At 39.2% G+C, this 14,171-nt stretch overlaps 1 protein-coding gene across 1 annotated transcript in view; it reads right to left on the reverse strand.

The window, feature by feature from the left end:
• The window catches only part of rbm33a (RNA binding motif protein 33a), a 168,060-nt gene that overhangs the window by 53,069 nt on the left and 100,820 nt on the right, over positions 1–14,171 (reverse strand). Inside the window, exons 10-12 of the mRNA XM_084325823.1 lie at positions 13,783–13,831; positions 7,729–7,796; positions 3,401–3,701 (exon numbers count right to left, since the gene is read on the reverse strand). Of these exons, the coding sequence (XP_084181949.1) occupies positions 3,401–3,701; positions 7,729–7,796; positions 13,783–13,831 (418 nt within the window). The remainder of the gene's footprint in view (positions 1–3,400; positions 3,702–7,728; positions 7,797–13,782; positions 13,832–14,171) is intronic.

A 14,171-nucleotide genomic window follows, 5' to 3' on the forward strand; every position in this document is an offset into this window, starting at 1 on the left:
CAAGAATGTTTAAGATGAATGAAGTAAGATTTTGATTATTTGAAATATGGCCTGTGTAGACTAAACTATGCACAGAATTCTACATGGTCCGGCAATGTAGACCTTGTAGACTCCACTACAGACCAATTATCAATGAATGTTCATGCATTTTTAAGAAGGGCTACTTCCACAAAAAAACAAAGAACTCACCAAAACATCTCAGTAGCACCTTATCTAAATGTTCTATTTCATATATGGAGATTCATATTTATTTATGTATTGCATACATTTCTACATTTTATTTCCTATTTTGTTTATTCATCCCAGTATCTTTCTTTCTTATGTGTGGAATTCTACAAGGCATTTACATTTAGTCATTTAGCTGACGCTTTTATCCAAAGCGACTTACAAGTTCTGTACGACAGGTCATCAGGAAGGATACAACTATATCAGCTGAGTAACAATATTCATCAAAGTGTTGCGTGTTACAGTGTAGGTTAGTTTATTAGGACAAGTGCATGACAGTAAGGTTAGTTAGGGTTAGATTTTTTTTAAATTTTATTTCAGATAATGGCTGAAGAAGTGTCTTTAGTCGACGGCGAAAGATTGGACGGGATTCGGCTGTCCTAACTGGGGTGGGTAGTTCATTCCACCATTGTGGGGCAAGGACTGAGAATAGGCGTGTAGGTGGTGTATATGTGTTTGAGGATGATATCCTTCAAACAGGCAATAGTGATGATATAATTTGGGCAGTGCTGAGCTGGGTTCCTGAATGTTCATGCATTTTTAAGAAGGGCAACTTCCACAAAAAAACAAAGAACTCACCAAAACATCTCAGTAGCACCTTATCTAAATTTTATTTCCTATTTTGTTTATTCATCCCAGTATCTTTCTTTCTTATGTGTGGAATTCTACAAGGCATGTAGGTGTATATGTATTTGAGGATGATATCCTTCAAACAGGCAATAGTGATGATATAATTTGGGCAGTGCTGAGCTGGGTTACTTTCCTCCAGTGTATTTGTCCCCCGGCCCCACCCAATGGCCCCATGCGCGCGCGCGCACGCACGCACGCACGCACACACACACATTTACATTTAGTCATTTAGCTGACGCTTTTATCCAAAGTGACTTACAAGTTCTGTACGACAAGACAGCAAGAAGGGTACAACTCTATCAGCTGAGTAACAATGTTTATCAAAGTGTTGCGTGTTACAGTGTAGGTTAGTTTATTAGGAAAAGTGCATGACAGTAAGGTTAGTCACGGTTAGATTATTTTTTTTTTAATCATTTCAGATAATGGTTGAAGAAGTGAGTCTTTAGTTGACGGCGAAAGATAGGACGGGATTCGGCTGTCCTAACTGGGATGGGTAGTTCTCACACACACACACATACACACAAATCGAAGTAAAAAAAAAAAAATATTTTATCTTTTTTTTTTTACTTCGATTTTTTTTTAATGTTCGAAGCTTGTGCCATCGAACGAAGCTTCGAAGCATTTAAGACAGCCCTACATTATACACTGCCCTTTATAATCTAAATAAACTTAAATAGCTATGAAACGTTACAGTACATAGGACTATAGATGGAAATGATAGCTTCTTGCTAAATCTGGTGCACTCATCCATTTGTTTAATGCAAACGATTGTCATTATACACTGCCCTTTATAAACGAAATAAACTAAACTAAAGGTGCCTAAATTATGCATTACTATATTTCATCACAATATAATAGATATAGCTAGGCTACTGACATTGTCATTGTGATAATGTCAGTAGTAGCTGTATCTATTGTTTACACTTGAAATGTGTATTTTTATTATGTCACAATATTATTTGAAAAGTATTGTGTAAAATTGAACTGTATTTCTGAGTTGCAGCACTTAAAAACATTAAATGGACTGTGATATCATATTCAATTGTGGACATTTATTCATTCCCACTTATTAGACACTATTTCTGATGGTAAAATGAGCATAAAAAGCAAAATACAGAATTCTGAAATATTAAAACGGAAAAAACGGAATTTGGGAAAAAATAAAATGGAATTTGGAAAATAATAAAAACGGATTTCATATGGCTCTACATATATATATATAATATAACTGGGCCTAACTGCCGGTAGGAACGCAAACAGGCCATTAATACCATCATAACGACACTAAGTGAGGTCACTCGGTAGAGGTCAGAACCGTGGAATTTGGCGCCGTGGTCCATTAACCGGCGGTACCGGCGACACATATCAATGCCAAAAAATACCCTCCTCAGCAAGCGACATGGACGCACAAACTGGGGGGGGGGGGGGTATGCGACGGCTTAATCCTTTAAACTGTTCCACGTATTACCCCTGAATGAATACCACGGTAAACACAAACGGTAAGCCCGGACGCTGTGTAGTGACCTTGTAAACAAAATGGCGGTTTTACACCCCAAGAATACAAATATGCATCCGTCCAATGCGCAAAAGCAAAAACCACACATTTCCAAAATAAGCACCCGGTTTGTTGTGCATCACGGTCCCGGTTAAGAAGGTCACCCAGCTTATCTGTGGGCTGTGGCTAAACACATCTGTGTTAGGTGTCAAGCGTCATCGCACCTCTGCAAATGGGCCGGAACGGACATTTGCACGCGGGTCTGACCTTATCTATGATGATCCTCTTAAAATCTGGGCCGAGAGGGAAGACAGGTCGAATGAAGAAAAAAATAAATGGGGGGGGGGATCGCATCAATCATTATAAAACTGTATGGGGTGTCCTTAGGAAGGTCAATAATCTTTTCACCTGTGTGAGACTTTATCAGATCCAGTCTACAGCCCCAGATAAAAAGCCCCTCGAATTAACCTCCGCCGATTGGCAGCACATCTCCCTCACACAAAGCAGCCTATCTCGCTCTCTCTCCTCCACGGCCCCAAGGTCACAAAGGCACCAGGGTTTGGAGGCAACGGCGGCACATCGCGACCAAACAAGCTGTCAACACAAACTTTGTCAGCAAGATGGAGAAATCCACTGGCGGTTAATGATAATGAATCTCACCCACCCCCTCCCTCCCCTTCACAACACCACCATGCAGCTCCTTCCGCGCAATGGATTTCAATCCCCATGGCACGACGGGAAGAAAACTGACATTATCTCTATCTACTAGACGATAGAGTTAGACAGACAAGGGGAGAAGGAGGCGGTGTGTGTGTGTGTGTGTGTGACTGTGTGTGTGTGTGTGACTGTGTGTGTGTGTGTGTGTGTCTGTGTGTGTCTGTGTGATTGTGTGTGATTGTGTGTGTGTGTGTGTGTGTGTGTGTGTGTGTGTGTGTGTGTGTGTGTGTGTGTGTGTGTGTGTGTGTGTGTGTGTGTGTGTGTGTGCGCGCGCGTGCGTGCGTGCGTGTGTGGCATAGAGTAAGTGAGTGCGAGGGGAGGACTGGGACTCACTTGAAATTCGCTGTCTATGGGCTCACTGATTTGGATGTCTAACACCTCGTCCTGGTAGCCCTCGTCCCCCCCTGCCAGGTCTCCTGAGTATTCCATTTGGTCGTCCGCGACCTCGGCGGCCTGGCCGTATCCCTCTGCATACTCTTCTCCGCCCACCCGCTGGTAGCCCTCCACCCCCTCCTCGTAGCCATCGGTGCCCAGGTTGACGATGTCGTCCGTGTAAACGGCGTCCTCCAGGTTGTCCTGCTGGCTGTAGGACGCGGCCACGCTCACCGGGGCGTTGAGGCTCACATTCTGGCCGCTGAATAAAAAGAAAATAGATCAATTACGATTTTCCAACGATACAATAATAAAGGTCGGCACCATGATTGCAGCCAAGCGCAAGACAATTTAGGCTTGTTTTTCAAGTTTTGTTTTATTTGTCACATATAAGGTACATGTACATTACAGTGAAATGCTTGGTTCTGTATGAGCCTCCTGAGATTGTGCTTCACAGTAATAAAAAAAAAAAAAAAAAAAAAAAAAAAAAAAAAAAAATTAAGACTAAACAGCACTATATAAAATATGCAAAACTAAAGTACAAAATGCAACACAATGGAAACAGGTGTAGTAGAGGTGTAGTGCAAATCTTTAGTAATAAATAGATAAAATATGGTGTTAAAAAGTGTCTAAAGTGAATGTTAAAGGTAAAGTGAGCGTGTGCATGTGGATGTGTGTGCAATGAATGTAGAATGGATGGGTTGATGTTACATTAGAGTCATTGAGCATCCTGATGGCCTGGGGATAGAAGCTCCTTTTAAGTCTCTCTTAGAGCCATATGAAATCCGTTAAATTTTTTTCCAAATTCCATTAATTTTTTTTCCAAATTCAGTTTTTTCCGTTTTAATATTTCTGAATTCTGTATTTTGCTTTGTACGCTCATTTTACCATCAGAAATAGTGTCTAATAAGTGGGAATGAATAAATGTCCACAATTTAATAAGATATAACAGTCCATTTAATGTTTTTAAAGTGCTGCAACTCAGAAATACAGTTCAATTTTACACAATATTTTTCAAATACCGGTAATAGTGACAAAATAAAAATACACATTTCAAGTGTAAACAAACAATAGATACAGCTAGCTACTACTGACATTATCACAATGAAAGTAGCCTAGCTATATCTATTCTATTGTGATGAAATATAGTAATGCATAATTTAGGCACCTTTAGTTTAGTTTATAAAAGACAGTGTGTACTGACAATCATTTGCATTAAACAAATAGATGGGTGCACCAGATTTAGCAAGAAGCTATACTTTCTAGTCCTGTGTACTTTATGTACTGCAACGTTACATAGCTATTTTATCACAATAGTGTCAGTGATTAGCCTCGCCCTCTAGCTGTATCTATTGTGATCACCAGGGATCATCGTTAGAGAGCTGGTGTGTATGGGGCTGCGGCACTGCAGATATACCCTACTCTGTTTTGAAGCAGTTTTTCCGTGTTCATGACATGGCTTTTGGAGAGTGAACTTCGCACGTGTTTTGCGAGTCCAGTCCACGGCATGTTGACAGAATTTGCAAAACACCTTATCGCCGGTCATATACAAGTCATTAGGATACTGCGCTGCTCTGAATTTAGGGCTTAGTGTGGAATTTCTTCTGACGTTAACATTAACACACCGAAGCAGCCAGACGCTTGGAAATTGCTGCGTGTTGTGTGTAACACGCTGTAGCGTCCCCGGTCATGTTCGCGTTGCACCAAACGTTCCATGTTCTCCCGAACACAGAATTTCAGTCCAGATTATGGCAAATTCTGCAATATTCCACGTTTACAGTTGATTCCGTTTTTATTGCTCAATTCTGTGATTCCGTCCGCGATTCCGTGAACGCGGATTTCATATGGCTCTAGCTCTGTACTGGCCATGAGACTCCAGTAGCTCTTGCCCGACTGCAGCAGTGCAAAGAGGCAGTTGTTTGGGTGACCAGAGTCTTTGGCTATTCTCTTAGCCTTGGCCCTGCAACACCTGGTGTAAATGTCCTGGAGAGTGGGAAGCCCACCTCCAATTGTGCGTTTGGCTGATCGAGCCACTCTCTGCAGTCTGCTGCGGTCGTGTGTTTCCACTCTAATGTTTAGTTTGAACCTTTGATCCAAGGACCGACAATAACGTAACAGTTAAATATCAAGACGGTAAAAAGGTTTGTTTAATTTTGTAATGTTTGTAAACTCAAGTAAAACTGACCTGCATTTTTTGTCCATGATCGGCTAAGAAAAGTTACACAAACCTATGTTTCTCTACAAGTTAAACCCATCCAAGGTCAAATGTGAATAAATAAATTAAAGATGTTGATGGTTAAATCAATTCTGCATCTTATTTAATGTATGATTTTGGCTCAGAATTATATATTTTTTTATGTCAAACACAGCTGTGTAGTATATCGAAACCTCACTTATCGAAACCTCAAAAGTGAAATTCGTATTGAATCTGGGAGGATTTTGAATGGTGGTTATTCTGTCCTTCCTTACAACTAGGGATGAACCGACCAGACGCTTTCAGTCCAGATACTGATGAATGAATTTTAATGAACAGTATAGACATGGACCGTCATTTTGGGGTCATTGGACAGAAACTATTGAGATATCATGATTTTCTTTCTCCATTAGAGCGTTATCGTGTCAAAAATTTTGAAAATCAAGTCAGTTTGTGTTGATTTCTTAGATTAGATTCAAATCTATTGTCATTATACAGCACAAGTACAGTACAATGAAAAGTTTGGCATCCAACCAGAGTGCAAATGTAACAGTAAAGTACAATAGTAATATACAATGTACAGGTGATTAAACTGGGTACAAAATATATTAATTAGTACTACTGAGTGTAGTGCTAATCAGATGCATGTACAGAGTTGTAATATAAGAATGTAATATTAGAATGTATATACAACAGATTAGAGATTACTATAACAAGGAAATAAAACAAGACAGACAAAGAACAGCATGGGATAATTAAGATAATGGTAAAAACATATGAAGGAAGGAAGGGGAGGGTTATATCAGCACTATATCAGGCAATAATGGACAGCAAGGAAATTACAACCTTGTATATAAAAGAAAAGTGGGAGAAGGAATTAGAAACAGAGATAACAGAGGAAGAATGGTATAATACATGTAAGATACAACAATCAACCACAGAATCAAGGATATGGAGGGAGTTTGGGTGGAAAAACATAATTCGATTCTTTATAACACCAGAAATACAGGGCAATTACATGCCAACACAAAAGCCATGTTGGAGAAAATGTGGGCAAGAAGTAGCAAACCACACACCCATATTCTGGGAATGTCAGAAAATAAGAAGGGAGGAGATAGGAGGGATCATAAATGAAATAGTAGGATATGAAATACCCCAGACAGGTCAAGTACTATACCTAGGGAACTTGACAGAACGAAATTCAGGGAGAAGACAAATATCTGATTAAGATACTATTAGTAGCAGCCAAGAAAGTATTGACTAAACTGTGGTACAGGGTAGAAACGCAGACGAAGGAAAAATGGATAGAGATAATAGAGGGGATACGGGAAATGGAGAGAATCACACATGCTGAGGCTACAAGAGGAGAAATTGGAGTCAAAATGAGAAAAGTGGGAGGAATATAGGAAGAAAGGAAACGACATCACAGAAGAATGAAAAGGAAACAAGAAAAGAAATTGAAATGTAAATAAACAATGTATGGACCGATGAACCCATGTCACTCCTTTATTTATTTTTGATGTTTAAAAAATTGCAAATAAAAATGCAAGTAAAAATAAAATAAATACCGGTAATGTATATACCGTACATATTTTAGAATGTATATATATCTGACTGTTTTTTTATTTTTTTATTCTTATTCCTATTCTTATTTGTGACTTTTGACTAACTGAATGTTCATTGTGAGCGATCTGAATTTCCCTCAGGATCAATAAAGTACTTCTATTCTATAAATATGTACAGTGATACAGCTATAAAGACAGTATGGTAGCAGTCATACTGGCCAGTCTGGCATGTTAAGACGTGATTTTAGTATCAGGGAAATTCTCCCATACCAATATTCTATTTTAGCTTGGTATTGTACCGATATGCATCCCTACTTAAAATTTAAGGGATTATTTAATGCTGGGTTTGAAAGTGAAAACCACAATCCCTTATTGAGTTGACTTATTAAATCCACTTCAATCATGAAGGGGAGAGTTGTGAGGTTGTGAGGAGACGACAGATTAAACATGGATCATTCTGAGCCTTCAGGGGGTACAACTCAATACTAGGAATATGTTTCTGGTTCGAACACAGGGTGTAGTTGGCTCACCTCATGTCTTCATCATCACTCTGAAGAAGGTCATCATTCAGCTCTTCATCGGATGCTTCTGAAAGATTCTAAAAAAACAAAAAGATAGTTCAGGATAATGACAATTCCTCTCCTATTTTGTCACAGGGCATCTTACCTTTCTATGCACGTTTGGTTTATTGGACTAAACTGAAGTGTGTGTGTGTGTGTGTGTGTGTGTGTGTGTGTGTGTGTGTGTGTGTGTGTGTGTGTGTGTGTGTGTGTGTGTGTGACAACACTAGGCAGGTACGATTATACACAATGAGGTATACAGTTATGCATAATGTGTGTGTGTGTGTGTGTAACAACACTAGGCAGGTCGTCTGTGTGACTATGTGCGGGTTTGATTATACACAATGAGGTATATAGTTGTGTGTGTGTGTGTGTAGCTTTATTCCCATGTGGTGAAGACAATCTGGGCAGGTTAAGGCAGCTCTATTTGATCTACTTCCTCCTGGTTCACATCAATAAATTCCCCTGTGGAGAAGCCACCTGCTACAAACTCCACCCTCTAGTTCTACACCAGTGTTCTACCAGCCACCACGACCGCTTTTAAAAACCCTTTCAGGAGGACGTTTTTTGGGGGGATTTCTCTCTTAGAATTCTTCCAGTCCATAGCTTTCAATTAGGAATATCAATCCGTTGTTTTTGTTAATACATAATTTTTTTTGCTAAATGTCTTAATCTTTTAAAATAATCAAACAGCTGCATACTATTGTATCAGTATAATCAATATAAAAGCAATGAAACCAACCCAAGCTAGATATGTCCATACATTTTAGATATATACAGGTATGCATAAACATAAGGAAACAGCCACTATCAGGGCTGTAAAATGTCAAATGATGGGTGGGGGAAGTCATATACAGTCAGGTCTATAGATATTTGGACATCAACACAATTTCCATAATTTTGGCTCTGTACACCACCACAATGGACTAGGAATGAAACAATAAAGGTGTGCTTTAAGTGCAGACTTTCAGCTTTTCAACTTTCAGCACATCCAAATCAGGTGTAGGAATTACAACAAGCCTATAGATGATTGTGTAACCAGTTCAATTGTACGGCCTCTGTGGTACTTTTCTCAGGAGATTTGTCCTGCCCGCACAACTGTTTTGACTGGACAACCTAGTGTGATTGACATGCTAGACTCATTCTACCATGCAGCAGAGCCTGCGCGTGCGGATTACTGGACTAATAGGTGAAAATGTATCTATAGTAGCTCCTGGTGACGTTTTAGTTGAAGAGCCGCAATGGTAGGTCTGTTTCACCTTGCAATATATAACATTCATTGTCGCCATGTCCAACTGTTAGCTATGTTAGAGTTGGCCAACAAACTAACGTGGTTATTGACTCGAGAGAACGCAACTCAGCTGATGCAGACAGGGCAGGGAGGGGGAGAGACTGACTAGCAGCTAAAACCTAACCTAAAAAAATCAAAACTATTCTGCTCAGTTATTGAGGTATGTAATATTTTTTTTTGTTGCTGCAAAGCACTTCCAACTAAAAGGTTTATAACCCTATCCCGTAAACCTTAAACACTGCAACCAAGTGAAAGATAAATGTACAGACGTGCTTCTTGGCTATGGGATCTAGACACTAATGTTTTATGTCCATTTTATTTTAACTTTGCTGCAAAGGCAATGGCACATGGAATGAATAACATTGAACTTGATTAACGCCTGGTCCACACGTACTTATTTACTGTTGTTTATTTATTTACTGTTGTGATGTTCTTAATTGTGAAAAAAAGCATGCACTGTAAATGTCGAATCACGTTCCATTTGTACAAACAATATGGTGAATAAAGTAATCTGAATAGCTTTTTCTACGTGGTTTGTCATTTCGTCCACAACACAAACTGTGTTTTAGGTCACTGAAACCTGATCCTTTTGAAAACTCAGGGTGAAATTCTTTTTTTTAGAAACGCAAGTTTGTAAAAATACACAGTGTATTCGTGTAGTAGGGCTGAGCCCAAACGTTCGTTACGTTGGCATTCAAATCTTTAATAGGTTCGAACTTCCGCTTTTTTTACAAAAAAAATTACACACAAAATATATATATATATATCAGAATATCACAGTACTATGTTGTGTTTACAATAATTCGAAAGTCACACGTGAACACAGACACAACAACAAAGTCTAGTCGAGATGAGGGGTCACCATCATACATTATCAGGAAATGAATCAATCATGCAAAAAAAGTGTTGAGTGACTCGCACTCACCAGTCTTATTTCATAATACAACGTTTCCGAATGGACGTTTGGATTAAACCAAGTGATGCAGTGATGCTGAAGTTTCCCAGCGAAACACAAGTTACTTAACGTTACACAGGTATGTTATGCACGTTAAATAAGCTATGCACGTTTAGCTGGCTAACATTAAGATAGTAGGAGAACAAAGATCTTGTTTCAACAAATGGATTCACAAAATGGATTACCATCTAAACATTATTGAAGCCTCCCGTGACCAGTAAGTAGGTACTACTACTCTTAATAACCGTTTTGTTTTTTCATCAGTACATTTCCGTTTTAAATATGAGTATAGTTTGTGATTCTTAGTCATTCCAGGAAAAAGGCAATACCGTACTTTTCGGACTATAAGCCGCGGCTTTTCCCCCCATTTTTCGACCCTGCGGCTTATATAACGGTGCGGCTTATATGTGACTCGACGTGACCAAACCCGAAAATGTAAAAATCTAAATATAGCTTTTTTGACTGCATTGAAATGTTATTTATCTGTTCCCTTATTTGCTAAACTTAATACAACTTGTAAATGAGTTAATTCTTGTTATTTGTCCGACAGTATTGTGTCCCAATGCTAATTACATATGGTAATTAAACATTAAAACACCTGCGGCTTATAGTCCAGTGCGGCTTATATATGTACACATCATTCAATTTAGCTGCTGCGGCTTATAGTCAGGTGCGGCTTATAGTGCGAAAAGTACGGTAATAGCCCTTTAGTGGAATACACTAAACACTAGGGCTGTCTTAAATACTTCAAAGCTTCGTTCGATGGGCATGGGATTCGGATATGAAATTTCTTTCCGAATATATTAAAACATATATATGGATTTTATTTATTTTTTGCAAAATCAACTCTGCCTCTCTTTGTTAATTACAACAAGCAATGTCGTTTGTTATTTTAGATGAGGTCAGACTCGGCACTGACAGATTTGTGTTCATTGTGCTGCTTTTATAAAGCCTCAAATGACGGCTTACAATTAGGGATGTCCCGATCACATTTTTTTGCTCCCGATCCGATCCCGATCATGTGATTTTGAGTATCTACCGATACCGATCTTTCCCGATCCAATCCAAAAATAAAAATAAAAGATTTAAATCCCAATTTCTCACATTACATTCACCCTGAATGTTGACGTTATTCAGGTGAAAAGTTAACTTCATTCAAGCGAGGCATTGCAATCCTTGACATAAATCATTTGATGTATAATTAAATCAAAGGAAATGCGTTTGGGTCCGAGAGTGTGGCTGGTCTGCCGTTCTGCAGCTGGATACTATTGGTTCGTTTTGGCAAAATTCTTCTGCTCTGTGTGACAATAAATAAATGAATGATATGCAATTTAAACCCAAAACTAAGGCCTCAGTATGAGTTTAAGACGTGAACATGGTCATGTTTGTTGAATAAAAAAAAAAAAAAAAAAAATTGCCGGTCGCGATCTTCGGAAAATCACGTGATCGGATCGGGACATCCCTACTTACAATATTTCATGAAAGCAAAGTGTTTCGTTTGTAGGGCTGTCTTAAATACTTCGAAGCTTCGTTCGATGGCATGAGCTTCGAACATTAAAAAAAAAGCAAAGTAAAAAAAAAAATATAATAATAATATTATTATTTTATTTTTTTGCCTCAAATCTTGCGCCTCCATTCCAATGAAACAAAACTAAGCGGCGCCTTCCCGCCTCCATTCCAATGAAACGAAAGTAATCGGCGCCTTCCCGCCTCCATTCCAATGAAACGAAAGTAAGCGGCGCTTCCCGCCTCCATTCCAATGAAACGAAAGTAAGCGGCGCCTCGACTCCACCTCTCTACAACAAGCACGTGGATATTATCTGTGTTGAAAACAACAAGGACATAGCAGCAGACATGTCGACGAAGAAGTCATCAGACGTGTGGTTACACTTTAAAATATGCAAAGACAATGCCCAAAAAGCAGAGTGCCAGATATGCCAGAAGAAAATGGCATATCACAACTCTACAACAACTTTGTCAAATCACCTAAAAAACGTAAGTATCGTTGTACACGACGGCAACGCCACACAAAACATTAATAAGGCTATGCCTATGCTGCCATGACTAATGTGTTACCAAGTTGGCTAATTTAATTGTAATCATCTGCTTTTGTAGGTGCATTGTCCGATATAATTATAAATGATAAATTAAATATAATATAATTGTTTGCTTGATAGACGAAGGTTGCAACATAATTATGTAATGTCATGTCGTTGGCTGTGAGAGCAGCCCCACTGCACCCAGGCAGCGCAGCCGAGTGAAACCTTGTTGGCTGCGTCACAGTCACGAAAGGGGCTACTTAATTAATTAATCCAATCCACTTTATTTATAGAGCACATTTAAAAACAACAAAGTTTACCAAAGTGCTGTACAAGTCCCACAACATAAGATAAAAAAAATGTAAAAAAAAATATTATAATTAATATATATATATATTTTTTTTCTCTAAGCTTCGAATTAAAATCGAAGCTCGGCCCGAAGCTTCGATTGCCAAAAAAAGCTTCGAAGGTCAGCCCTATTCGTTTGTCTAAGATTTTAAAAGGTTTCAACTTTACAGCACTGACAAAGTTGAACAAAGTCCCACAACATAAAAAGAATTATCTCGAAGCTTCGAATTAAAATGGAATATCGGCCCGAAGCTTCGAATTCCAAAAAAGAATTCGAAGGTCAGCCCTACTAAACACATTTTTCACCTGATTATCGAATCTTCCTGAAATCAACGCTAGATCATCATTATTATCCTTCCTCGTGCAAGAATGAAAAGAGCCCTGGACCGTGCCGCCCACCGGTGTGTGTGTGTTCGTGCTAAAGTGACTGTGCTCATGTGTGCTTGTGTGTGGAGAGTTCAGTGTTCAAGACTCTGATGGCCTGGTGCTCTTACCTTGTATCTGATGTAATGCAAAAGAAATAATCCAATTATCTGATCGCCATTCCAAATACTGCTCGTGGAGGTCCATACCACATTACCGACCTTTATATGATACGGGCGGGCGGGGTTACTGTTCCATGCCATCGTTCTATAGACCTACCTCGCCTGAGTATTTAAACCTCGCCCGCACGGCTCGGATCGTCCCAGAAAAAGAAACTACACCATTCCCAATGGAGTGCAATACCAGCTGGAAGGCGTAGGCGGCGGTATTTGCCCTTTTGCGAGCTCAGACCCATTCCCAACGATAACATCAGGCTGGATGGATGAAAAGTAATGGATATCGCTAATAAAATAAATAACGATTAAAACCCGACTATACTCGTGATTGGCGCTGAACGGTCAGCGAGTTAACCCGACTATCATCGGGTCTGGCGTTGAATGAGTTAATAATAAAGACTGGTGCAGTGTGTTACTACGGCATACCATCATCACTATTACACTGTCTGATTGAATCCTGCCACTCACTACTGTTAACTACTACTACTGTTATCACTATTATCAGTATTACTTTGAACTTTGTTCCATGTTTTATTATTATTACTACACCCCCCCCAATACTGCTATGACACTTGAATTTCCCCAAGGGGATTAATAAAGGAACCCTCAACTTGACTTCTCTGCCATCAGGATTCAGGACCATGGAGAGCACCCGGCAGCCTCCAGTTTAGGTCATTTCATGCAAGCGTTTTTGCTTTGTTGTGTGGACAGAGATTTTCTAAAACACTGTTGGTTTGGACGGGAAAAACCCCAGTTTCAAAAATACCCATGTACATGTGGACCAGGCCTGAGCCTGTTTTGACCAACAATAAATGATGTCCGAGGCTCAGAGATGATTTTAAAGAGTCTTACCTTTTTCCCCGACAGCCAGTCCTCCTCTAACAAATCTTCTTCCAGATCACTGTAGGAGAGAAGATGACCCAAAACATTAGCAAAGCCAGAGATCAGTGTGTTATATTCATCAAACAAGATGAGTTCATTATGCATGCATGTCAATCCACTGCCCACTCTCCAGCGGCTCAATTGTAATCGATTGGTAGACGTGCAGCAAATCAATTTTCTTCAATGACTCAACCTCATGGCTCGACAGACGACAACATAGAATAATAATATATTAAAATATTGTATAATACTGTACCAATATGGTGTAGAATAAATAGTATGATTTAGTTATATTATAATAAAATAGAAATTAGATAGTATATAGAAGTATAATACATTATATAAGTGTGTGTGTGTGG

The sequence above is a fragment of the Notolepis coatsorum genome (assembly GCF_963971535.1).
Source record: "Notolepis coatsorum genome assembly, chromosome: 12".
Classification (NCBI taxonomy): Eukaryota; Metazoa; Chordata; class Actinopteri; order Aulopiformes; family Paralepididae; genus Notolepis; species Notolepis coatsorum.